Source organism: Agelaius tricolor, unplaced genomic scaffold, assembly GCF_023055355.1.
Source record: "Agelaius tricolor isolate 1412-34295 unplaced genomic scaffold, bAgeTri1.0.p SCAF_34, whole genome shotgun sequence".
In the NCBI taxonomy this organism is placed as follows: Eukaryota; Metazoa; Chordata; class Aves; order Passeriformes; family Icteridae; genus Agelaius; species Agelaius tricolor.
Genome location: NW_027269294.1, coordinates 1,470,731 through 1,497,519, shown reverse-complemented (window position 1 = coordinate 1,497,519; position 26,789 = coordinate 1,470,731). Strand labels below are relative to the sequence as shown.

Here is a 26,789-nt window from a genome sequence, read left to right as displayed (position 1 = left end):
TTAAACTGCATGAACTTGCTGTAGTAAAAGTCCCCACTCAGTGAGCCTGGTGATCTGGTTTGTAATCTGAAACTCTTTTCCGAGTTATTTTCTTTACTTGCGGTTTACCGCCTTTGGTTCTGTAAGTGACAGTCACAGTGCCTAGACTTCAAAACCAGTCACTCATAAAGTTAGAGGAAGATCCTTATTCCCTGGACCTGAGCTATCCAGCCTTTGATCTGGCCTTGGAGCCGTGGCGTGTGAAGGTTCAGCGCACAGATTATTACATGGGAAACCACAGGTGAGACCTTGCTGGCAGGGTGGAGAGGAAGCTGCAGGTGTTCTGCAGGCCCTCCTGGTGAGCAAACCCAGCTCCTTCCCTCGCTGTGGTGGCTGCTGCCAATGGCCCACAGAAGGATTCAGCTGCTGCTCAAGTATCGTGCCACTGCACTCCCTTGTGGTAAACTTCCTGGGGCTGGGATACTTGCTTTTCCTCCATTGCTTCTTCAGTGGAAATCCAGAATTCCTCTTAGGAGGTTCCTTTGATCTTACAGTGGAGCTGTGGTTCTGTGCAAGAAACCTCTGTGCAACAAACCTCTGCAGACTGTGCAAGAAAGCTCTGCTCTTGCGAAAGCACGGGGTAGAATTAATGGTTCTTGTGAAGCATTCATTATTGACAGCATCAGAGTGATGAGAAGGGTATTCTCTCATTTACAGTTGTGTAAAATATGTAAACACAGAAATGAGGAATGAAGCACCAAGCTGGCAGCACAGAATGGAAAATTTCATTCAATTTTTTTAAGTCCAGTCATTTGCTAATACAATTTCAAGTATTCTGATAAGCTTTTCAGCTTGAAAATACGCTTCAACAGCTAGAGAGAAATCTCATTTTACTGTGAAAATGAGATGTTTTGGGAGCAAAATCTATTATTTTAGTATATTCTGTGTTTTCACTGATTTAAATAATTGCTGTGGAGTTTCCCCCTCGGTGACACTGCCCTGTAACAAGTGAATGTAAGGCACCCTGAGTGCTGACACTACTCCCAACAGCCAATCTGTTGCAGTTAGAGCAATGGCAAAGTGAGGTTTTGTGTTTTCCTGTGAGTGCTGAGGAACAAAGGTGCCCCTCAGTGCACCTCTAGGCATGCTGAATTACTGTACCCATTTTTAGCTGGCATTGAACTCCTAACCTAATGAAGGCTGCAGCATCTGTTCCAATGTATGTATGTACATACATCTGCACGCACTTACATATAGCACCACAGTGCCTAAACTATCCAGTACATAAAAGCCTAAATAAAGTAAAATAAATAAACAATAGACCTCTAAACAATATTACTAGAGGTTGTTTGTGAAAAAAAAACCACTCTCCTGAACTGTTTTAATGCAAAAAAACCCAACTAATTCCATCTCATTCTAAATGAAAAACACTGTGGCATTAGGAAGACGACTCTACGTTAATGTAACCTATTCAGTTACAAATCCACATATTGCAGTTTATTTCCTGCTGTCAGGATGCAATGCCTGTGCAGGGGAATGAGGGTGCAGCCGTGCTTCATGTGCTAAGGAAGTGATCTGGAATTCTGACCATTAACAGGTAGATGTCCAAGGTAGATTGTCATTTCCCAAAAACTTTTCAAAATGAGACTGCTGTGGTTTACTCTTTATTTTCAAACTTATGTTGAATTTGAACTTGTGACAAGAATTGAAATATCAGTACACACTGATTATCTAATTCCAGGATCCAAAATTTTATTTAAATAGATTTTCTTTTTACAAAAATATAGTTATACATAATACCCTTATTTCCTGTAATTAATTCAATGCACGATTCACTGAAAAGTTATACAATCTTCCAAAAAATACCTGTTTAAGTTTCAAGTTATTTAAATGATAATTTGTAGGCAATTTTCATTAAAAAATACTTAATATAAATGTGTTTCAGCCTTAATGTAACATAAGTTTGAGATCAGTTTTCATAACATTAAGGTGTTCCTGTGAACTACTTTAAATACTTGCAACTTTTCCTCCAGTTCTAATTTCCCTACAAAATTGACCAGTGTTTTTAATAGAGTTGAACACCATGCCCTGAATATTTTTCAAAACTGCCTGTATTTTTATTTCTGGTGAAACTTCTGGCACTTTTATGCTTTAGTCCCTGAGGCAGGCTGTAATGCCTTATCAATTGTTCCTAATAATATCTATTTAATGTTGCCAAACTAAGGTGATATTTTTATATATGACACATTTCTCAAGAACATGTTCTAGAACTTACTAACATTCTTTTCATATACCTTGTTATATACAGACCTAAGATTTATCTCAACTCTTTCCTAATACAGAGCATTAATAACTAAATGTGTATGGAATTGATCTTTTGACACAGTCTTGTGTTTTGTTGAACTCCGCCTCGTTTTCAAGAAATACATAACAAGTGACACATCAAAAATGTAATTTTTTTTCAGTTTTCAGATGTCTTGATAAGTACCTGGAAAAAAACAAAACCTATTATTTTCCAAAATCTGCAGGAGCTTTGCATACAACATTAGTTCTTTCCCTTCTTCCAGCTATGGCTAAGGTTTAAGGCTGCAGTAATTCTCTTCAGTGACTTCTGCTAAAGATTTCTATTTATGACTTACTGACATTTAAACACTTGAAGAATTAAAAGAAGAAGAATTAAAAATCAGAGGCTCCTCTGAAAATGCTGACATAATGTAATTAATGTCAAAGATGGTGACTGAAAAGAGCTTTGTTTGTCAAAACCCAAGTCCTAGCCACTACAGTCACAGCACTGCAAAACTGGAGAATCATCCTGTATGAGCATTTCCAGCATTTTCAATGAAGTATGTTTAATTTCTCTCCTGAAAATAATTAACATAATTCTTCACTTGTGTTTTTCCACACAAAATTCTATTCCAAATGAAATAAAACGAATAGTATACAATTGGAAGAAGCAAAATTCATTTACTAATGAAAAATAAAAGTGCTTTAATTGCCATGCTTACCTCACTCAGTATTGCCCAGACTGCAGAATCAGAGCTGACTGATAAACGGATGGCCTCTATTCTTCCTATGGCCTGACTGATGCTGCCTTCTGCTGTGCCATTTTCAAAAGCCCCTGAAAAAAAACCCACAGGACCCATGTGACTGAAAGCACTTCCAAGCAAACCTGGTGAAAAAGCTCTTAATTACAAACTATACATTAAATCCAGGAATACGTGAGGGAAAGAAATGTTTTGGAAAGGACTTGTGGGTTGAAATAAGGACAAGGAGACATCAATCAGTCACAAATTACTGTCATGGGCAAGCCAGACGTGACCTGGGGGGAAAAAAGTATTCATATCAAAGTAGGGTAATGAGAAATAAAATCAAATCTTAAGAACACCTTCCCCCAACCTTCCCTTCTTCTTGGGCCAAACTTGACTCTTGATTTTCTCTACCTCCTCATGCCCAGGTGTGCAGGGGGACAGGGAATGGGGGTCATTAGTTCTCCTTCTAATTAGAGGTCTTGGCTTTTGCCACTGCTGATATTTAAATCAGAATGGGGGAGTCATTGATCAGACACCATACCCTACAATAATGCAAAGGGCTTCTTTTCCTTACTAGTTCACCTTGGAATGCTGACTTTATCAAAGAGTTAATGACATCCCTAAGAGCAGAAACATTTTATATGTAGGAACAAAATGACTGGTTTTGAAGTAACAATAAATAATTTACCTATTTTTAAATATCCATCTTTGGTTGCTGGGTAGTTAAATTTACTTCCATTATCAACCAATTCTTTCCTTAGCATTTTCTGTAAAAAATAAAACAAGAACATTTCAAGAAGTATTTTCTAGGTTATGACATTTTATGCTGAATATCATTCTGAAAATGAAGTATGGTTCTAAATGAGAGACTTACATCAGCTGGCAACACTTCCACAGTAGTGTTAAACAGTTTATCGCCAGGGTGCTCCAGGTTTCCACTTCTGAACAAGTACCTGATGATAAAGGTGTATTATTTCCAGGCATTTTATACTTTAGGAGAGTTCTAGGGAAGTAATTCTTTCCAGTTTGGAAGGAAAGTTTCAGATACCTTTTCTTTATATATTTTGGGCTATATAGAGAACACAAATAGGCCTTGAAACTATAAACCAAACCATAATATAGGATTTTTATTTTAAACAGAACAAATATTTAAACCATCTTTCTCTGGGACCACAAGGGCAAGTGTTGCCCATTTTTACTGCTCAAGTCCCAAATAAATTAACTTCCCATGTTTAAATGGCTCAGGAAGATCTGCCCTCTGATCTGTTCCTGTAATTGTAATAAGACTGAAGTGGAATGGGCTTCTGGAAGGTGAGTGGCAGCAAAAATTTCTGTTTCTATTAGGCCATATGCTACATGCCAGGAGAATTCCCCATTTTTATCAATACTGGTCAACTCAGGTGCTTCTAAAGAATTTCCTTTATAGCCAGTAACCAAGAGCATTGACCAAACAACAATGCAAGCAAAACCATCTAAGAATAAAAATCCCCGTTTGGTTTTAAATTTCTGGCATTAAGAGTTCTTAGGGTTTTAGATTCAAAAAGAACTAGGAGAAGTTAAATCATCAAACTCTCTCCTCTGATATCAAATATTCAAGGCTTAAACCCACCAAATATTACAGGATTTACCATACATTTCACAGACTAGCAATGTAACGGGGCTGGGACTGATGCCTTAAGTTTTAGCTGTCATATTTTCCAGATTCTGTAGTGCATTAGTATATAACTGAATCACATATAAAGTGTTAGCAAGTTCTCCTCACAGTTTAGTGAGACAAAACAATCCTTTTCCAGCCTGAGAACCAAGGACACATTTGCAGTTTCAGGCCCAAAAAAAAGTGTAAACAACAGCAAATTGAGGAGAGCAATCTGGGAGGATGGGACGTCATAACCTGAAGCTGTAATTAATTGGGCAATTAACCCCAACTTGTAAAAGGACCCAAAAGTGTGAAAATTCATGACCCATCATCCATCTTGGGTGTAGCCTTGGCCGGGCTCTTGCACTGCCCAAGGTGTGTATCCTTTGAAGGCCTTTCAATAAATCCCTACTTTATTCCCTTAGCTCTGTCTAGCCTCTGTTGCAGGCAGACTCTCAAGGCATCAGGACCACCATTAGACACTGCCAGATGTGAGTTAGCCTCATCCAGGGCAGCTGCACAATGACAGCACATGCCAAACTACAGCCTACCCAAGTTTGATAAAGCATGAACCAGTTAATGGGTACAGAACACCAGTGTTTATTGTAACAGTGTCATTCCCTGCAGCTCACTAGGTGGAGATACAGACCTGACATCAGGCAAACAGCCTTGCTGTTGGCAACCACACAAATAAAGCTTTCCCTGACACCACTGATGAAATCCATCAGTTAGAAACTAATTCCTTTGAGAATTGTAGTGTAAAATATTTACCTGAAGAAATAAATAATACTATTTACCTGAAGAAATAAAAGGAAAAAAAAATCAGAGGCTCTTTAACTACCAATGAAGACATGTATTTCAGGAGGGGATCTGCTCAAGAAGAGCAGATAAATAGTAAATCATGGGAGTTTTTTTAGTAACAAGGTTTATGCAAACAGTTGAGCACCAATAACTGCAAACACAATCAAACATTTCCAAACTGGATATATGTAAGCTTCCATGTTCCATATCATGTAATACTTACTTTTCAACTTCTAGTGGATTTAAAAATGTGAACCTGATGTAGTCACCTGCCACTGGAGCTAAGGCCCAAAAACAGTCTTGTCCTTTGTAAACTTTTTCCAAGGTATATTGCTCATATATTTTTAGGCTCGTGTCCACTTTTGCAGGTGGATTATTATGTGCTTTATGTAGCAAGATTTTTCCAAAATCTTTATCCTGTTGATATAAAGAAATTTATGTAATTTCACTCATACAATGGAAAAAAAGTGCATTGATATCTGTAATTAGTACAGGAAACTATTCCAGAAAATAATCACCTCGGTGTCAAAAAATGCACCATCTATTTTTAATACATATAGAATATTAATTTCACTGTAATCACTGGGACTCAATGTTACGATTTGTTGACAGAGCTGTACTGATTGTTTCTTAGCTGCCAAGATTTAAAAATAAAAATCTTCACAGGAGGCCATTTCATAGCTGTCTGGGATGCCTTGTGCCAGAACGTGTGATTGCTGGGCTCTGCTAAGGGCTACGTGAATCTCTGCTCTGATCCAAGTGAGAAATCTTGTCACTAGTCCAGATGGCACCGTCAGGAGATCCCTGGAGTCTGGTTCATCACTGCTCATGTGCTTATCAGACATGTGGTTTGCCCTCCAAACTCTCCCTAAAAATCCCTGGCCATCAAGTTAGGCACACCTTTGTCCTACCTTCCTAATTGTCCCTCTTACTGGGAATGCGAACTGCTCAGGCAAAACAAATTGTCATGGCTTTGTTAGCATGGAGCAGAGCATCTGACACCTTGTGCTGTGAAGAGGGTTCCTACAGGCCAGGAAATGCAGTTCAGATGAGAGCTTCAAAGGTGTTTGTGCCCCTGTAGCTTACATGCCAGGTCAAAATTCTCTACCAAACCTGTAGAACATGATTGGAGATTGAAATGCCATATAATGCCAAATGGCATGTGGTCCTTGAAATTCACTTGAGAAACAAGTCAGAACACGAGCATATAATATAAAAACATGGCATTAACTTCTTGTTCTTACTTTCAAATTCTGGATCTTCCCGGCCAAGGATGAGAAAGTTCCCATATGCTGAAAGAGAGATGGCTTAGCACGGATGCGCAGCTTTGACTTTTCCTTCTCACAGTGTGTCTAGAAGGAAAGCAAAAGGGAGTGAAGGATTATTTAACCAAGGAGAGACAAGCTATGTTCCATAAGGCAATTTCATTATGTAGCTAGGAGTATGGGTTCAGATTTTTTATCCATTTTTAAATGAGTAATCCTTAAATTACTTCTGTCACATACACTGTTTCTAGACCAAAACTCATAATTCCACTTATGCTGTTATTGAGATTTGAAGGCTCAGTCAGCAGGAATTCATGGATTTCTGCATAGTATGTGATGAATCAATCTCAGGGTGACAAAAATTGACTCACATCTGATTTCTTTGCTGTTTCTGGCAAACCTTTTAGTCTTGCCAAATCATTCTAATTAAACTATTTTGACCAAAACTGACCTTCTCAAGAAGGATTCTGGTTACATTTCAATATTCATACTTTTGCCTCTTTCTGTTGTGTTTGGCAGGCTTTAATGTATTCTAAGTTATGGATCTTGTATCACATAGTAAGAAAAAAAGCCCATGATTTTCTGGTTTACTACACCTGGGACATGACATATATCAAGGAATCAAATAACTATAATTGGTACTAATCTTGTAGTTTCTTGATATTTGAATGATAGCAAACTACTTCTTTAAAAATAATTTTTTTTCTTTGTATATATAGAGCATTGTAGTCTGATACAATGACACAAATGTGCCACAGTAATTAATATGACAATGAAGCATAAGGCAAGGAACAAAGCAAAGAGCTAAAATGAGACTGCCTGGGTTGTACTCTTGGTGCTGCCACAGAATTATTACATGAGTTTGGAAGATCGTTTAACTTTTCTGTATTCCAGGTCTCAGACCTTAAAATTTGAGAGGATAATGTGCTTACCTCTTCCATCAAGTGCTTTCAGTTCCATAAAAGAAAAATGTTACATTAAATATACCAATGCCTTCTAAAGCCAGAAGTGATTAAGTCTTCACTCAGCTGGCTTAAAACCATCAAAACTCATGAGGGATTTATGCTTTCCACAGGAGTACTAATTACAAGTTCAAAATGCCCTGGAAATCTATTAAAAAAACTAAGCTTTTTTTTTTTGGTCCACAGCAGATGTTCAGCAAAACAATGTAAAACCACAATACATTGTGTGCAAATTGATTTACTGGCATGTGTTTCTCTAAAAGGCACTAGACTTGAGTAAAGAAGAAACATTTTTGAGAAAATAAATTTGTGATCTCTCTACGGACAGGGTTTGCAATTCATCCCCTGCAATACTGCAGGCTCTAGAATGCCTTGTTTTGTGCCCTGGCAGCACTACCAGGAGAGCTGCTCCTGGCAGCAGCTCAGGGTAATCAGTGGCACGGTTATTGTGTGTCTGAGCGCGGCTGTGGTCATGTCTGCAGGAGCTGAGATAAGGCTGCTTGTGGAGGCAGGGCTGCCACCCTTGCACCTGCAGTTCCCCCTGCATGTGACGGGCGCAGGCCATTGCACAAACCCACAGAATGGCTGGCTTCAAAGCAGCCTGCAGAGATCCTCTTGTTCCGACTTCCCTGCCATGGACAGGCTAAGCCAGGCTGCTCAGAGCCCCAGGCAGCCTGGGCACAGACAGTGGATGTGGCATCTACACCTCCCCTGGGCAACCTGTGCCACTCACTTACCACCCTAACCATAAAAAATGTTATCCTCATATCTAATCTAAACATACCCCCTTTCAGTTTAGGACTGTTGCCCCTTGTCTCATCATAACACAGAAAAAGACTTTCTCCCTCTTTCCTACAAGCTCCCTTTAGATACTGCAAGGTGCTAAATGGTCTCCCCTGAAGCCTTCTCTTCTTCAAGCTGAAGAGCTCTGACTCTTTCAGCCTGTCTCCAGCCCTCTGCTCCTCTCTGTGGCCTCTCCACCTGCTCTAACAGGTCCATAGCTTTTTTTTTGGACTGGGAACCCCAGCAGTGATGATGGTCCACAGGAGGCAAGCAGGACAAAGTTTCTGAACCATGCAGAGATCTGATGGCTCTGATCATCACAAACTGTCTTTTCTTGGTGAGCAGATGCAGCTGAACCTTGATGTATTAATGGTCAGTCCAGGCTGAAAATTTGGACAAGGTTGAGAAGTGGGCCCATGGGAATATCACAGGGTTTAACAAGACCAAGTGCTGGTGCTGCACCTGGGTTGGAGCAACCTCCAGCATCAATCCAGGCTGGGGATGAACAGATTGAGGGCAGCCCTGCCCAGAAGGACTTGGGGGTGCTGGTGGAGGAGAGGCTGGACGTGCCCTGGCCATGGCACTCACAGCTCAGAGAGCCACATATATCCTGGGATATGCTGGGCTCGTGCAGAGGGCAGCAGGGGAGGAGGGGATTGTGCCCCTCTGCTCTGCTCTGCTCTGCTGAGAGCCCAGCTGCAGTGCTGCATCCAGCTCTGGGCAGGACAGGAAGGACATGGACCTGTCCTGCTGAATCCAGAGGAGTCCACCAAGGTGATCAGGTGGCTGGAGCACCCCTCCTGTGAGGAAAGGCTGTGAGAATTGAGATTGTTCAGCTTGGAGAAAAGAAGGCTTTGGAATTGCAGCCTTTCAGTGCCTGAAGGGATCCTGCAAGGAACACAGAGAGAGGCTTTTTGCAAGTGCCTGGGGTGAGAGGAGGAAGGAATGGATTCCAGCTACAAGAGAGTAGGTTTGGATTCGCTGTGAGGAGCAAGTTCTTCCCTGTGAGGATGGTGAGGCACAGAAGCAGGTTGGCCAGGGAAGCTGTGGATGCCCCACCCCTGGAGATGCTCAAGGCCAGGCTGGATGGGGCTCTGAGCAACCTGGTCTAGTGGAAGGTGTCCCTCCCCAAGATCATTCATGGTTGGAATGAAATGATCTTTAAGGTCTTTTCCAACCCAAACAATTCTATGATTCTGTGCAAACACATGCCAAACATCCTTCACCACAGGATGTCACAGAGAAACCACAAACCAGTGCTCTGCTGAGCCTCCTGTGTAGCACAGTGTGTGATCACTCTTGGTTGGCTGGAAAGGAGGGAAAGTGTGAGGAGCTGCCAGCTTGCCCTCTCTGGTGCCTATAGGGAAGTTCACTGCTTTAACCTGTCAAACAGAGAAGGTACCACAGCTGGGAGCCCCAGCCTCCTCCCCGTCCCCATGTTCTGCATTCTCATGAACAGTCCCAGCAGGTCATGCCACTGGTCACTGCCCCCAAGGGCCATGTGACACTGATTTGTCTCAGCAGCTTTTCTCTACCCACAGCAATTGAAATTGCAAATGCAGAAGTGAAACTCAGTAGAAGCTTGGGGACACCACTCTGCTTTGGCTTGATCAGAGCAGACTTCCACAAGCTGCCTGCCTGCCTGCCTTTTGGGAACACACCTTTATTTTAGGTAGGAATCAGGTCTTAGAAGATGGAACAGCCATAAATAAAGCACTTTGTCTATTGCATGGAAGTTGGCACATGTTAGATCTGGAATAAGTGATGTCAGCATAACAGCATCTGGCTTTTAATCCCTTTTCACGGGCAGGCAAGAACTGAAATTAGTTTCTTGAGGCACACTCTAACTCCTGTGAGCTGGCCTAACGCACACAGCAGGATTTAAAAGCTTGCTCCTGTCTGTATGAAGTGGGTCTGGAGACTCTGCAGTGCATTACTAAGTCTAAAACCAGGGACCTTCTGCTATCCCCAGAAGTCACTTACGCTACAGGGTAAAACTTGAGGCTTGCTTGTTCTGTTCCCCTTAATCTCCTGCTCTGCACAACCCCTGTCTGTTTCTTCCTGCTCCTTTATCAACACATAAGGAACACGTGCAAATCCTGGAGCAGGAACTGGCTGCACCAGTTAAAACTCCTGCATCCTAAAACCCAAGAAGAAGCAGAAACTCTGGTCAGTCCAAAGAAAGTCCAGTTTGAGAGATTTATATTCCACTTTTTGAAAATGAATTTTGTCACTGAGAGTGTTTGAATGTTACTCATCTTCATAAGCTCACAGTTATACTTACTGCATCCTTTTCCGGATTGCACACTTTAACCCAGAGCAGGTGGTCTATGAGCCAGTCTATAGGCTTATCCTTATAGAACATGAGAAAAAATTCCACTATGAGTGGTAAGTCTTCTGATTTAAACAATTTTCCTGAAAACAAGACAAGAAGGCATCTTTTTATTGCTATACAAAAATCACCAGCTTTATGTTTAAATGTAGTTTATTTAAATAAACATTTAAGTATCACACCAGCCTTGCACACATGAATGAAATTATGGTATTTCATGAAAAACTTCACATAGAATCTGGCTTTGAAGAGTTCTGATCATCCAGCCCTTGGATATGGGATGCATATTCTCCTCCACAAATAAAAGGAAGTTTTTGGGTTTTTTTTATAGACTGTTCCAATTCCCTTCTTGAAAAGAGAACTACACATCATAGTTCCCTGAGGTGGAACAATTTCCTCCTTATGGGAACTCAGTTACAGATTCTATGCTGAAGAGACTCTGTGTTAACAAGGCAGTTTTAAAGAGAACAAAAAGTAAACTACTTTCAGAGGGCTGTTTCCTGAAGAACCAAGGAAGTTTTGATATGCAGGTTCTTCCATGCTTTGAGATGTGATTCTCACTGAGACCTTTTTGATCTACACAGCTCAAAATGCAGTTCATCCTGCTCAAGGTCTTAATACTTACCAATAAATCCAAGCTGTGAGAACTCAAGAACCATCCAATCTTGGGACTGTTGAGCAGCAAAGCTTTTTATACTCTCAATAAAATCAGGTTTGGCTATAATATCATCTTCCAGCTGGGAGGGGGGGGAAATGCAACAGAAAAAGAGAAGGCAAGCAATGATTTTATTGTTTGCAGAGAGGGTGGTGACATTGCCACAAGCAAGTGAAAACTGTGCTGTGTTTAACTGCTGTACCACACGTACTGAAGCTGTGCCAAACTACAGTGGATTGGCATTTAGTTTCTACATACATCTCTGGTTTAGTGTCACTCATTAAGTCATTACCTAGAGGAGTGAACATCACACCATGGCTGCTTCTCCCTTGTTTGATGAAGGACTCCCTGCCTTAAAGAGATCTCACTTGGAAGCAAGCATTAAGCAAACAGACAGGAGGTTCAGGAAGACAACAATAAGCAGTTTGTTCTTAGGTTGTATAAGCACTGAGAAGTGAGAAGAGCAAGCTGTCTGAGAGGAAAGGTGTCTGAAAGCTCCTGTGCAGCCTTTGTCACTGAAGCAAGGTGACTGAGAAGCACCGTGGATGGTTCCTGAGATGCCTGCAGGAAGCAGGCTGTCCCAGGGGACACTGGAAATGAAGGGCTGTGCTCTGTGAATCGCCCTGAAGGACAGGGATATGCAGAGCTTGCAGGATGGTGTAAGGGCCAGCACAGAGAACAGCAGCACAGCCAGCTGAAGGGTTCTTGGAAGAGGAGACTGACATCCATCAAGGAAATGGCAAAGGCATTGCCTTCATTTCTGCCTGGCTTTCAGACAAGAACTGGGCATCTGAAAAGCCAGAAGCTGTCCCTGCTGCTGAACCTCACAGTCATGAACCCAAACAAGGAGGTTGGAGGCAATGACACAAAGGAAATAAATGTACTCCAGGTATAATTAAGGAGCAAGTAATTGATGGTTTGAATTCAGTATGGGTGTGAAAACACAGGAAGAGAAGGCAAAGACTGCAGGAAAATATTGCTGGGGTGTAGTATAATCATACAGTAATTTATTCCAACTGCTGCACTTCACTGGCCCTGCTGCACGTGCTGGAACTGGCTTCAGAAAGCTAAACAGCTAGAAAATTCATCCTTTGGGGAAAAAAGCCCCAGCCAAGCCAAACATGATTTCCTGCTGGTTTTGGGTCTTCAAGTGATGCAGCAGGATCATCATCAAGAGCTTGAGAGATCAGGCCCAGAGGTTTTAGCTGAATTTCTGCATCGCTACAAGTGTAGGGCTGGCTGACAAGAAATGTGTTGGCAACGGTGAACCCAAATCAATAGAATGAAGTTAGAAATCAATAGAATGAAGTTAGAAAATTGAGATTAAGAGATCTGGTTTGACCCTGGCAGCTTTTGCTGATGGTAAGATAAAAAATGTATAGATAGAGACCAACTGATCAAGATGAATGCTTCCTAACAGATTCTGAGATCTGGGGATGGAGCTGAGCTGACAGTTGGGCAGAAGAGAACAAGAACAACAACCGAAAAAAACCCCCCAAACATCAATTTACAAGAAATCTGGCATAAAATTAAATGAGCTTAAAGCATTAGCCAGGAGCAAGATGTAAAGGGAGAAGAGCAAAGAATCAAAGAAGGTTTTAGGGAATCCTTACAGAGAAATTGAGGGGCACCAAAAAAGGATAAAAAGCAGACTGGAGTATCTCAAAAAGCTAGGGAGGGCACCATATGGAGAAACACCACAGTGCAAAAGCAGTGAAGATTAAAAGCACAGAGGCTGTGATGTCAAGTGACTGTGACTGTGGTTCTGAACAGAAAGTAATTTTGAAGTCTGAGATGGTCTTTCCTGAAGCTGACAGTGATTATTAGATGATGTAGTTTGATATCCCATGTAGCACGAGCCATTCAAGTTATTTATTTAACCCTGTAATTTGTGTTCAACTAAAGCACATCTTGGAGAACCTCTCTTATTGCTTAGAGATTCCAGTATCCATTCTTTTCAATATGTTATACAACATTTTATTATCCTGCATATTTAATACTTTGCACCCAAATCCAAATTTGATTTTTTTTCTGCCTTCAGCTTACAGCCACTTGTTTTCTCATATGCTCTTATCTAACAAAGGAGGTGGTGCAGCTGCACACAGCTGGAATAGGAAATTTAAGATATGAACTGCCTAATCCACTTGCCCCATTGCCATGGGAAGGCCAGCAAAATACATAATCACAGCTAACTTCACTCATCAGCACGTTTGAATGAAAAAATATACATCCACTACAGCAAGACTATGAAAATTTCCTACTGATAGGTACCAAAATGGGTTTCCTTTCATTTTTCTTATGCAGGTTGTCTGTCTGAGAGAAGTCAAAATGAAATAGTAACAAAAAAATTGGAAAAATACAATGAAAGTTTAGGCATCAGATAGGAAGGGTCTTCCTTTCTGAATTTTATTAGAGTATTTTTGTCTCACGGACATTGTGTCTCACTGACAATGAATTGTGAAAACTGTGGAACTCCTCTGAGGAGCTCTACCAAATAGCAGGCATAACCTAGAGTCTAGTGAGGGGAAGAAAAAAAAAAGTCCACCTAAAGAGTACCAGTGAACTTACTGAGATACTGCTCAGGCTTTAAATCCATTAGAGAAGTGCTGCTGTGAGTGAATATTACAAGTGTGTGTGTATATATATATATATTTATATATATACATATATATAATAAATAAATGCACAAAGCTTTCCCAGGCTCCACATGAGGTAAGAAAAATCATAGCAGTACTTCAGGAAACTACTATTAGAAAGTTCAAGTTGGAACTTGATAAGAGATTTTATCTGAAGAAGCTAAGATTTATTTAATGGTTCATTTTTGTTTCATCTCAGTGCTAATAGGAAACACTTAAAAACTGCTGTATCTGTGTTGCATTCAGATTTGAAATGTTTGATTCCTGCAGTGAACTAAGTCTACATGGGCAAGAAATTGGTTGGATTGGTTGGATTGCCTGCTTTTATGGCAGTGTTCTCATCCCATTATTGTAAGTGCTTCAAGGGTCCCTGGTGCCTGCCAGGAGGTTTTAGTGAAAGTGGAAACAAGGACCTCAAAGTTCTCTTGGGCTGGGGGGGGAAAAAAAGCTTTAAGTAGACAAGTTGATCAGTGGGTAATCAGTGGGTAAGGTTCATGCCCAGTGTAAGCCTGTTAGCTCCAATGGACTTGACAAAGAGACTTGAATCCTGGTTCAGCAGGATGCTGGAACAAGTGTTTATTCAGCAAAGATCCTGTCTGACTCATGACATCAACTGTTCTGTAGACAGTCAAGACTAATTATGTGTGCTTATCTTCTTTCAAGGTTTGGGAGTTAGTGTCAGCCACTCAATCCATTCCATTCCTGACTAAACTAAATCAAAATCTAACCTAGCTCAAGTTTTGCTTATGAGTACTGAAGTAAATATTGTACCAGTTTAAGGAAAAGTAAAGAAAAAGTTTTAAGCTGTTTGCTTTCCTTTAATACAAGACTTCTAAATAGAGGAGAACATGACTAAGTTTGTGGCAGCAAGTGCTTTTCACCAAAGCACTCTACAGAGCAGCTTTTGGGCAGAGCAGCACCTGTGCTGCAGGAGCAGCTGCAGGCTGGGCATAGAAACCAAGAATGGGATATAGCAGGAGCAGGATGAAGAATGGTATGAGGAAAGTATAGTTGCTGTTTGAGAAAATTCCAAAGCAGACATAGCTCTCACCAGACCACCACCATCCAGGCTCTGTCCTTAATAACACAGTTCAGCTGTTATGTAATGTCTCAGATAAGAAACCACATGTCCTCAATTCCTTTAGGAATACAAATACATAGATAAGTCATTGTGGTGCAAATATGAATCCTTGGAGAGCTTGGTAACAGGAAGGGACATCAAGTGTCTGGCAGCATCTTAATGTTTCACTTCACTGGGTTTCCTACACCTTGATGCTCTAGTGCACTCAGTAAACTTGGAAAATGTTCTTAAAAATATACAAAAGCCACAGGAAAATACTTCATTTTCTATTAAACCATAATTGTTCAACACACAGCATTTTTGTTTGTCCACCTGCATCCTGAGCACCTATGCCACATTTGAGAACAGAGCGTGGGGACTCTTAAGCAGCCCAGCTAAAATGTGATTTTGTTGAATCCTGAGAAAAACTGTAGGAGATGCCAGGTCCTGCAGTCTTCTGCCTCCAGGAAACCTGTGATGTCCTTATGGAATACCAACTCTGAGGCAAAATGCTCTTCTGAGCTTTTTAAAAAACTGTTGAAATTATTGAGATAGGTGACATTTTAGAGACCTGCTCCATGATTAAGCAGCTCTTACAAATTTTGGAATCTGTGGTGGTGGTTAAGATCTTTATGGAGTGCAAATGAGCACAAATCTTGAATGATGGTTAAAGCTAAGCTTAAACGCACGGGCATCTTCCTGAAGGCTAACACAAAATCTTGTGGAGAATTAAGGATCTGTGCCAACCTGTAGTTGACCTTATCTCAAGTATCACTCTACTGGTATCACCCTGTCTGAAATATTTCACTTCATTGCCATCTGGGCTATAACACCTGAACCTACCACTACTCTTTTACCTGGCTGCAGTGAGTAAAAAGACACTAAAGCCTGACTTTCTTAACCTAATCAAATGAGGGTTTCATGGTTCATTTACCTTGCTCTTCAACCTCACAAATGACAGGAAGGTAGAGATGGTTTTAATCAAACAGTACCTGGCTGCAAGATGTAGATAAATACAGAAATATGTGGATGCTTGTAAGGAGCATAGGCAAAATACACAGAAATTGACATGAGTTTGCTGGTTTTATGGAGGCCTTTGAAATGAAAATTGCCAAAACTAATCATCAGTACAGAGGTATTGCTGCTACTTAATGATACTATGGACATACCTGTAAATAAAATGTTCCCTTAGGCTGAGCATATAGCATTAAAATGCTATAATCCAAATTCTGTTTAGTTCTCCACCTAAACATAAGCAGCAAATTCTGATAAGCTTTTTGAGGGGGTTGCAAGAGTTATTTCTATAATAAGAGAACTTCTAATGCTCTGCATTTTTTGTCTCTACAATAAAATTTTAAGGTTGTATATTCGAACCCATTGTCAAGTGCAAAAGCATTCACCTACAATCAATGTAAACATTTGTAAATAATTTTATTTTCCTGTAAAAGTTAACATTAAATAAACAAAAAAAATTGATATCTGTCAATGGAGCTTGAAACAAAATGTCTAACAAGTTATTAATATCAAATGACTTATAATAATCTACTAATTATTTCATGAAGAGTAAAAATAAAGACACATAGATTATTTATAGATGAAAAAGTAAATGCTTTCACATATGAACAGCACAAGAGCAGGTTGATAACCATAATTTTCAGGTATAATTATCAACACATATTTTGTACAGTCTCTCATTTTACCAGGGGACGACAATGATGTTTGATAATCAACACTGAAAGACTACAGAGTAATTTATTGGTAGTTAATTAACATAAAAGTATAACTGATCCAAATCAAATCATATCTCAAACTAAATTATAAGTAAGTAAACTTGTTTATGGTCTATGGTATGAGCACATAAGGTTTATCTATAAAGCCAATATTCACACAGACATATATGTAAATATACTAGCTGATTTCCTCCAGCCTGAACTCTTAGTACTGCAACACTCTTGCTGCATTGTTGCAGTGGCTTCTGATAAATTAGTAATTGTTGATGAAGAAAATTTCTTTCCTCCAATACCTATATATTTTTTTAAGGTTATAATCTCTGTCTTACTGAATTTGGGGCGTGGGAGTGAATGAAATCACCATGGGCTGTGTGTTCACAGAGACTCTCCCTCATCAGTCACATTAAAGATTTTTCTATTTTTTCCTCTATGACAGATCATATAGCCTATTACTTGTTGGCATTATCCATCTGCTTTAAAACCTCTTGGATGCCCAGAGTCAAGACCTAAAGGAGCTGCTTTGGCTCTCACCCTGAAGCTGATGTGCAGCAAAGCATTTCCCAAGATCCCCTTGTAAATTTTTTTTTACCAATACAAATGAGGTCCTTTAGCTCTGAAACACAAAAATATTATCAGCTCAAACAATGCTGACTTTTTCTGAATTTTCCATTTCACACTCTTAGCAAAAGTTGTTAGGTTTTACTCAGCAATCTTACCTTACTCGATCCTCAGAATCTCCGAGTGTTTTCTCCAGATGGGAAAGATCTGGGTAATAGGAAGCAGGAGGAGCAATGACCTCTAGGACTCCGGACTGGACTTCTCTGGGGAAGCTGGGAAGAGAATCCTAGTGAGACCCTCTTCCTCAAAAAGACTTTTGAGGGCAACCACAGCCAGCAGCTGCCCTAAGTTAGGCCTGCTCCTCCAGAAGTGGAATTCTCCACTCTAGCCAAGGAACTGACTGCAAATTTGGAACCACGAAGGGGTCCTTAACAACCATCAGAACAGACAGGCCAGGAACTCAGCCCAGCCTCAGAAAACACTGGAGAGAAGTGCCTCTCAGAAACCCTGCCCCTCCTGCAGCTGTAGATGCTCACCAGCAATGCAGAGAAGGCTGCCACAGCGCAGCAGTGATTCACTACCAAACCCACTGCCCAGAACAACACACAACTGTTTCCCCTCGCAGGAGAGCTCCCAGTTTCCTTCCCATTGCTCCAACTCTAACTCTACTTTCTAAGCAAAATTACACAAAATTAACTCCCACAGCAGGAGTGCAGAACAGGGAGTCTGGATCTAGTCTCTGCACCAAGAATTAAATTTTCCATTTAAAGAGACATTGAAAAAAGGTGTAACCTACTTTGGGAGCCAAACCTGGAAGTCAAATTTCCCCTTTCCTCCAAAATAGGAACTAATTCCTCCACAAAGCAACTGATCAAAAAATCTAAACAAAAACCACCAACCTAACAGATCACCCAACAAAAACAAACAATCAGGCCTCATCTGCATAAATTGCATCACCCCAACACAAAACAGGTAGAGTAGTGGTTTCAAAACTGAGTTTCCCATTTCCTATGATTAGTAAACAAAAGATAACACTAAAAATTAAACACATCAGAGTACCACCATTATGGGAAAAAATATCAATCTGACTGTGTAACCCTGACAAAGCAAATACTCTGCATAATTTTTTCAAAAGTCACAAAGCAGTAATTAAAATTATCTGAGTGTTTAAGTTGCTGTAGGTATTGTACCTTGGCAGTGCCAAGAAGGAAAGTACAATACCTACAGCAATTTAAACACTCAGATTTAAATTGCCTCTTCCCCTTGTCCTCCCAGCTGAGCTAAATCCTCTGAAGGCAGGAAATGATGAATATTACTTTGCTAACAGCCTCACTATGAGGAGTTTGCTGGGGGAAACCCACACACAAAACACAGTCTGGGAAACCCTTGAGTGAAGGAGGGTGTGCAGGAACCCTGAAATGAGGAAGAAAAGGGATCCTCCAGGGATCTTGTTCTAGGAAGATAAGAGCAAGCAGAACTGCAGTGGGAACCAAGCTTGCATTTGGCAGGGCAGAGACCACCCATCTCATGTTGCCCATCGTGTTGTAGCATTTAGGATTATAAATGTAATCCCACTGCTGTCCCAAGTGTATTGCCTTCCTGAAAAACAGTAAAACAAAAAAAAAAGGAAACAAAGACCCCTGGGAAAACATGGCTGTGTTGTGGCACTAGGGGACACAGTTCAGTGGTGGCAGTGCTGGGCTAATGAACTCTGTTGTTCTTAGAGGGTTTTTCCAAGCTAAGGAATTCTGTGATTCCGTGACAGATGCCAGATTACACTGCAGGGTTGTGTAGTCAGTGGGGAACTCATGCATGCAACCTCAGGTGCATCAACTGCATCACTGATCTCATGGAGAAAAGACTTAGGCCCGAGTAAGTATTTATCAGAGATTTAAGCTGAGACCTTGGCTGGTTAGTTAAAGCATCTTTATCAAATAAGAAATGAGAAATAAATTGATATACATACATCTACTCTCAATCTCACAGTGGGTTATGGCATACATATTGAGAGTGCACCTTTGCCTCAGTTGCACTGCAATGTTGAAATGTTCTAGTTCTTTCCAAAAAAGCTCCAAATACAGTCACACTGGTGGTGAGTGTAGGACTTACCTGGTTTTAACACTTTCTGCAACACTCTTAACATACTCTGCATCCACCTAAAGAAAAGAAGGGAGGGTTTCATTAAAAGTCACTCATTTTTGTATTAAACAACACTTTGTAGGGAATATGTATATATGCAAACACTTAATTTTTTTTTTCCTTCCAAACAAATGTGGTATGTTACAGCAGCATCTCTAGTAAGGAACACCATGGGCTTTTCAAGCCAGTCAAACTTTCACTATAGCTCACTTTTGTTTCCAACTATCTCCAGCTGCCATTTCTGGCACTGTTTTTCACTGCTTTTGCAGAAGACCAGGCTGTTTCCTGGCTAAAATTGTGTTCTGCCATGCCAGTAAAGCACAGCCATAAAACTATCAGGAAAAAAAACTGGTTTGGGTTAGTAATCCAGAAATCACAAAAGATGCCTAAGGCTGATGAGAAAAATCACCTAAGCAAAATATTCTAAAGCCAGCAATACTTAAAATTATTATTTAATGTCTTCCTAATAAAACAAACTTACAGCTCTATGTTTGGAAATTTTGAGACATTCATTATTGCTGTTTCACAAAAGTAACAATGTTAGTGTGCCAAACATATCTGTTAACTACATTTAGAGTGAAAACTTTCATTTCTAAAGCAACACAATAACTGTCTTAGGAGTTCAGATTTTTTCTTTAAATAAACAAATTCTTTAATATATAAGTGTTACCAATTATATATTTAACTTGTGCTAGGTAAAAAAAAAAAAGTGACATACAGAACTGTGGTAAGAAAAAAAAAAATACCCAGAACTTAAAACTCACTCTCAGTCAGTGAGTTACTCAAGCTTAACCCATCATGTGAACATTCACCTTGATCTTTTGAAACTTTGTGGGGAAAAAGGAAGGTGTGGATTCATGACCACTGAACACACCTGCCCTCCTCTCATAACAAAATGTTCTTATCAGCTCTCAGATCAGCATGGTTATCTGCTCCAATTTATTAATATGAATTCTGAATAATTGCAGAGTCATTTTACCTGCTAGAAGCTATTACTAGCTAATTCCATTCTGCAGCTTTTTTTTTTTTTTTTTCTGATGTAATCAAGGTATTTTTGAGTGAGGAAAAAAAAAGCATTTATCCTTAATATCTTACCTTGAGCACTGTTTACTTTCCCAAACATGTTCAAGGCTCTGAACAGTTTTCTTTTGCATGGGAAATGCCAAAACACACATTGGAGAAAGCTCCAATATGTCAAGATGCTTTGCAAGATACATGTTATCAAAACAGCAGATAAATAATTTGAACATTTGTTAGACTAAGTTTACTTTCTTCAGGTTCTAGGGCACTTTGCTGTGGAGGACTTAGATTTCATTCTGGAAGCAGAAAACCTTACTTTCAGAGATAAACAATGAGTTCATATGGTTTTGATGGAAAATCTGATCCAAGGACTGTGTTGGTAAATGTAATAAGACTTTTTACCCTTAGATCACCTGCGTAACAGGGTTCTTTTTTCACATATGAACACTGAGGCACTAACTGCTCACCATCTCCTCCAGCCCTGAAGAAATCCCTCCCAAAGGCTAACAGTATTTTGCACGATTACATTTAGACACAAATCTCCATATTTTCTATCAGCATCCTGCACCTTGCCATGCACACTCACCTCTGCTACAAAGATGATTATCACACAGTCCTTCTTTTGCTCCTCAGATAGCTGGGACAGCAGGGAATGCAGCGTATCAATCAGGTAACTTTGTTTTTCCCTTTTCACTGTAGGGATACCCATCACCAGGGAGACTGCAAAGAGAGAATGCCTCAAGCCATGCGACTTCTTAAAGGGAAATTGAAATAATATTGTAATTTTGATTTGATGTGGCCATGAAACTTGGTGACAGTTAATATTTCCTTAGCACTGAGACAGCATTTGCTCTGCTGCCTGGAAGGGGAGATACCTCCAGCTATGTTTAGTTCAGAGACACCTGTGTCTCTGCCATAAACACCAGGTCTACACTTGAGAACTTGGAGATGCCACTCCCTCTGTACTGAGATTCAAAAGTGAGTGTTGCACTGCTCTAGTGAGCAGGTTCTCTCTCATAGGGAGTGAACACTGTGCATTTCAGAAAGGAATCCAATTCAAAAATCCTTCTGAGCAGTTTAATTGACATGCATCAATGGTTCTCATAGCATCAATAAGAATAAAAGAACTAAGAGGTTCCTGTTATTAAAAACGAAGGAACTGAAACTGTCTCTGGCAAGGACTCCACTAGCAGCACACCTATGCTGTGGTACATCCTCAGAACATAAGCAGCATGTCTCTTTTTTCATTATTCATCATTCATTTCTATTCACCACCATCCCAGCAGGCTGGCGAGGAAGCAACAGCTTGAAATCAAACAGTAGGTGCAGTTAGTGACTTGCTCCTGACTTGCACTTCCATGCCAATGTCAGCTCAAAAACCCAAGTGCCAGTGTTTGAGGTTTGTTTCATTTTACACGCTGAAGGTCAGCCTGTACTTATGAAACTGCAGTCTGGCTATTGTGATTTTCCTGTACAAATAAAAGAAGGTCAAATATGGAGTATTCTTTTATTAGTGGCACTCATCTGTGGGCACTCTAGTGAGAGCTCCAACACTAGATCACATTGCTACAACTACACCTACTAATAAGTAGCCTGTAGAAAGTTATCCATTGTCATGAGCATGGCCCAGGGTTTGGGGATTTTTTTAGTTAAATTAAAAACACTGCCAATGTTTCTTCATATAAAATCACCCTAGGTGATTTTACCTTTTTTGAAAAGTAAAAATTTCAACAAAATACAAAATTCAGCAAAATGGTTGACTAGTTTCTTCTTTACTTTCTGTTTTTGTATACTCCTTTTACCTGTCACATGACAGTTAGGAAAATGCATTTAAAATTTGTATTATAGTTCACTGGAATTCATGATGATTTCTACAGGTGCCAGCTGATTTCTCATGTGGATAAAAAAAGCTACATTGAAGATATATTAATATCCTTTAAATGATCACATCACCTTTCCCTTTGCTTCTCATATTGGCAAACTGAATGCATTGCAAATTTGCCTTGGCTTCCTCGCCCATACTCATTTTGTGGGGGGAAAATGTCAGCTACTGCATCTTAGCCATATGAATATATGATTAAAACAAAAAATAATCTTGTTTTTCGATTAAGATTATTTTTATTGCTATTTCCAAAGGTTTTCAGAATACTTTAAGATAAAGACCTGGAATAGGGGGTGGGCATTTTAAAAGTATTTTGGCTATTGCTATTAAAATTCATTCAGTTTGGCAACATTAGAAAGTTAAGGGAGAAAATCTATTCAAACTTTTGATTACGTTTCATTGCTAGAAATTAATAAAAAATACAAACATGTAGCAAATAGAAGCCAAACTTTATTTCCTACCTCCAGTTCTCTGCTGCCCAAAAATAACATTTGGGAAAATTGCATCTTCATATTCTCGAAGGTGGGGGAGATAGTAGTAGATATTTGTAAGATGCATGGGGAGTTTTCTGGGGAGGTTTAACTCTTTCCACTTTAATTCACCTTAAAGACACAACAAACACAGAGATCCACATAAAATAAAAAGCAGGCAGAGAAGCCTATTTCTTCATTTCCTCACCTGTTTTGCTCAACTGAACACTGTCAGATTACCACACACGAGGTTATTCAATCAGAACTATTCCTCAGAAATTATTATATGGCATATATATATTACATGACGTCAAATTGAGAATTTCCCAGAACTTCCCATTTAGGTGGTGATGCAGAGCTCCAAGCCTGAACATCCTGGGATACCACCTGTATTTCCCTGGGCTGCACACTTGCAGGACTGACTCATCTTAAAACACAGTGAGTAGTTACTTTAAAGGCAACACTAAAAACTGTTTGGTTTGGGGATTTTTTTTTTTTTTACATGCTTGGGAAACAATTTTTAAATGAAAAGAAACACAGATTCTGAATAATAACATTCTTAACTACTAATGAACTTAAATGCTTTCCCCAAAAGGTAACACGTGGTGGTTTTCACAGCTCAAGCAAAAGTTCTCAGTTTACAAAAAGCCCTATGGTAAAAAGAATGACCACATACAGGCCTTTAAAAACTATTCAAGAAACAAAAGGCTGTAGCAGTTAAGAGAAAAGTAGGGATTTTATTTTTCTTTACTGCTTTAAAATAAAGATGAAAGCAACAGAACATTTATTGACTGGGATGGAAAGTTACTTTTTCCAAGGAATGCATCTAAAATAACTCCCAAAATTTACCATCCTCCCAAGTTACATACATGTATCACAAAAACCATCATCAGTTTTACTCACTCAGCTTAGAGAGGCTTACTGAATGGGCAATATTTTAAGTTCTACAACTTCCAAAAGGTACTCCCGCTGAAAATTAGGTCTAAAAGGAGATTTCCTACCCTACAGAAAATACTTTTAAAAACCCTGGAGCAACCATATATACCTGCCCAGAGATTTGTGTATGAGAGAGACCCACAAGTCCTTCCACACTGTTAAGCCATTAAATATACTGGAATTTTGCTGCACAGAAACCACCTTCACAACTTTTCAAGGGCTTTCCTTCTTTATTTGGAAGTGGCACCTATCAAATATTGGGCAAGGGAGTTCAGTGTCATTGACTACAATGAACCTTTCAATTTTGGTTGTATAATAAAACACGGCGGAATGGCAAGCAGAAGGGTACGTAAAAATACAAGGAAAATTATTTTAAGAAATTTCTGCAGAAATTTCTATTTAAAGAAAACCCTACACACCTACCTGTGTGATTTTTTGTCATGTTCATTCTTCTTGCAACTATATTTTTGATTTCATCTAGGGCACTGCTCAGTTCATGTGATCTTTTTTTATTTTCCATATCAGCATACAACAGTCTTTGCTGAAGTTCCAGCAAGTGGTGTTCGTACATATCTAACTCATTTCCTGCAATAGGAACAGAATTCATTTTCTAAAAGGTGATTTATGATGGAATGAAGTTGAAAAATAGGAGATGGTCCAGACGATCACATCACCAAACTGCATAAACAATAATAAAGTTTAGTCAGGAGAAGAAGTAGTCTGGAAGAATATTAAGAAGGTAGAGTTTAGGGAGCACAGCTGGGTAAAGGTAAATTGAAGACAAAACCAAGAAGACAAAATCCATTATAAGGAAAAAGTCAGTGAAAGACTGTGAGTTGCAGGGCAAGGTGCTCCTTTCTTCACCAAATAACAAATCATGATGGCCCTTCTAACACTGAAAAGTATAATCATGTAATGGCTTGTCCTGTGTTTCAAACACTAGTAAGAATAAAACAGAGATATTAAAAGCATTCAGTCTATGAGTTACAGTCTTCATCTATGAGTATGTTAAGAACTGTTACTAAAGATGGTTAATATAAAGCAATACTTCAATAACATCACCCCTTTGCAACAGAGAGTAAAGAAAGTAGAAGAGGGCTTCTGCCTCATTTTAAAATGGTTTATAATGCTGCTTCTTTTATTGGTTTTGTTGTGGTTGAGTTGGTTTGGCTTGGTTTTTTTCCTAGTTAAATGCTGTTATTTAGATAACATATTATCCCATTCTATTTGTGGGCTGTGCTAGATTTTATCTGTGGCAGCTCTCATTTTCCAGAACCCACCACTGTCTCTCTGGAAAAGTGAATTCCCAGGGATTCTCACCTGTAAAAGACACTACGAGCAAAATACAGAGGTAACTAAACTGGAATTAGTTTGCATTTTGGATAAACGGGGTTTTATTTGCATTAAACACAAGTCCTTAATTTAATCAACAAATGTGTGATTGGAAGACTGAAGTTTAACACACCTAGGAAGAAAGTGGGTAGAAAAAAAAGAAGTAAACATGTGATCTGCATTATCATTATTTACCTCATTAAAATTCTAAAGGATGTTTAATAAAATCCCATTAATATAAAATAGATAAAATAGATTAAAATAGATTTCAAATTAAAAAATCTGTCACAAGGCATCAAGCTACAGAGCTAGAACCCCAAACAAGCTAAACTTTTTGGCACACCTAAGGAAGATCCCTTCATCAGCTACCATGTATGAATACACTTTCTTGTTTATGCTTTTCTTTTGCAGCTGTGTTTCCAATGCCATAATCCAATCTTTAGGTTTCTTCCTTTAGAATGTATGTGAATAAAGTGAGAACAAAAGGTTTAAGCTGATGTAGGTGACTGACAGATAATCATCACACCATTTTCATGGCAAGAAAGTGATTCCAGATGGAACACACGTAACCATGGTGGAGATTTACCCTGCATTTCCTAGACAACTTCAGGAGTATCAACTAAAGATATGGTCATGGGCATGAGTTTTTCTTTAAATTCCAATTTAGGGAAGGAATTGGTACAGAAATTGCAGATGAGTTATAACATCATAGTCCCTCTCCTCATAGTTCTCTCAGCTATGCAGTGTCAGTGTGACTCCAAGTGACCAGAGCCACCTCTGGGCTGACATTTTGGCAAGCACCAAGCAATGGCACCTGTATTTGCTTAGTGACAGAGGAGCCTTCCAAAGGGTCACAAGGGCCTCTTGGAAATAAAATGCCAGCACTCAACTGTCCTTGAGTGCAGCCAGAGAAGCTGGCATTTGTAATCGGCCTCATCTATTTCTTCAGAAACAGAAGAGGGAAAGTACATTTTTCAGTCTTTTCAAATTGAACCTTCTCTTCAGTCAGCAGAACATGATTCTTAGTAATCACTTATCTCATTTGTTTTTGATGGCTCAGGAAGAAAGGGTTTGACACAAGGAACAAAATATTCACTCACCTTGGGTGAAGAATTAATTTATTATAAAAATATAGAGTTTGAAATAGAACATTAAATGTTCTAAATTTTACTAGAGCACATTAACTAGAGCACATTTACTAGGCAACATTAACTATTACTAAACTTTTGTCGAAAAAATGTGTGTTTAGAAAGCATTTTATGAAGCTAAATACTCGAAATATTTCAACAGGCATTGAGTTTAAATAGTCTCGTGTGTGTGAGTGTGTGGAAAATGTTCTTTCAGCATCTCATGACCCACAGAGAACTAAAACAGCTGCTTGCAACAGATTGCTTAGAAAGACACGGGGCATTTTTACAAGTGCAGTGCTTTCTGACAAGGAGGGCCAGGGAGATGGAGCCTGGGGGACAGCAATAGCCTGTGATTTGACTTGGCAATGCCCTGTCCAACAATGGCTCCATCAGCAGCGAGGAGCGTCAGAATAAAACCAGAAAAGAGCAAGATGAGGGCCTATGGTGAAACTAC

The 26,789-nt window shown here is 39.5% G+C and overlaps 1 protein-coding gene across 1 annotated transcript in view; it reads right to left on the bottom strand.

Moving 5' to 3' along the window:
• Positions 1–2,440: 2,440 nt before the first annotated feature.
• The window catches only part of MGAT4D (MGAT4 family member D), a 31,403-nt gene continuing 7,054 nt past the window's right edge, over positions 2,441–26,789 (bottom strand). The window contains exons 2-16 of the mRNA XM_071452437.1: positions 24,297–24,458; positions 23,902–23,906; positions 22,929–23,058; positions 21,172–21,305; positions 19,536–19,582; positions 17,585–17,698; positions 16,308–16,383; positions 11,413–11,524; positions 10,740–10,870; positions 6,690–6,797; positions 5,669–5,862; positions 3,883–3,961; positions 3,697–3,775; positions 2,985–3,097; positions 2,441–2,467 (exon numbers count right to left, since the gene is read on the bottom strand). Coding sequence (XP_071308538.1) covers positions 2,441–2,467; positions 2,985–3,097; positions 3,697–3,775; positions 3,883–3,961; positions 5,669–5,862; positions 6,690–6,797; positions 10,740–10,870; positions 11,413–11,524; positions 16,308–16,383; positions 17,585–17,698; positions 19,536–19,582; positions 21,172–21,305; positions 22,929–23,058; positions 23,902–23,906; positions 24,297–24,458 — 1,511 coding nt within the window. The remainder of the gene's footprint in view (positions 2,468–2,984; positions 3,098–3,696; positions 3,776–3,882; positions 3,962–5,668; positions 5,863–6,689; positions 6,798–10,739; positions 10,871–11,412; positions 11,525–16,307; positions 16,384–17,584; positions 17,699–19,535; positions 19,583–21,171; positions 21,306–22,928; positions 23,059–23,901; positions 23,907–24,296; positions 24,459–26,789) is intronic.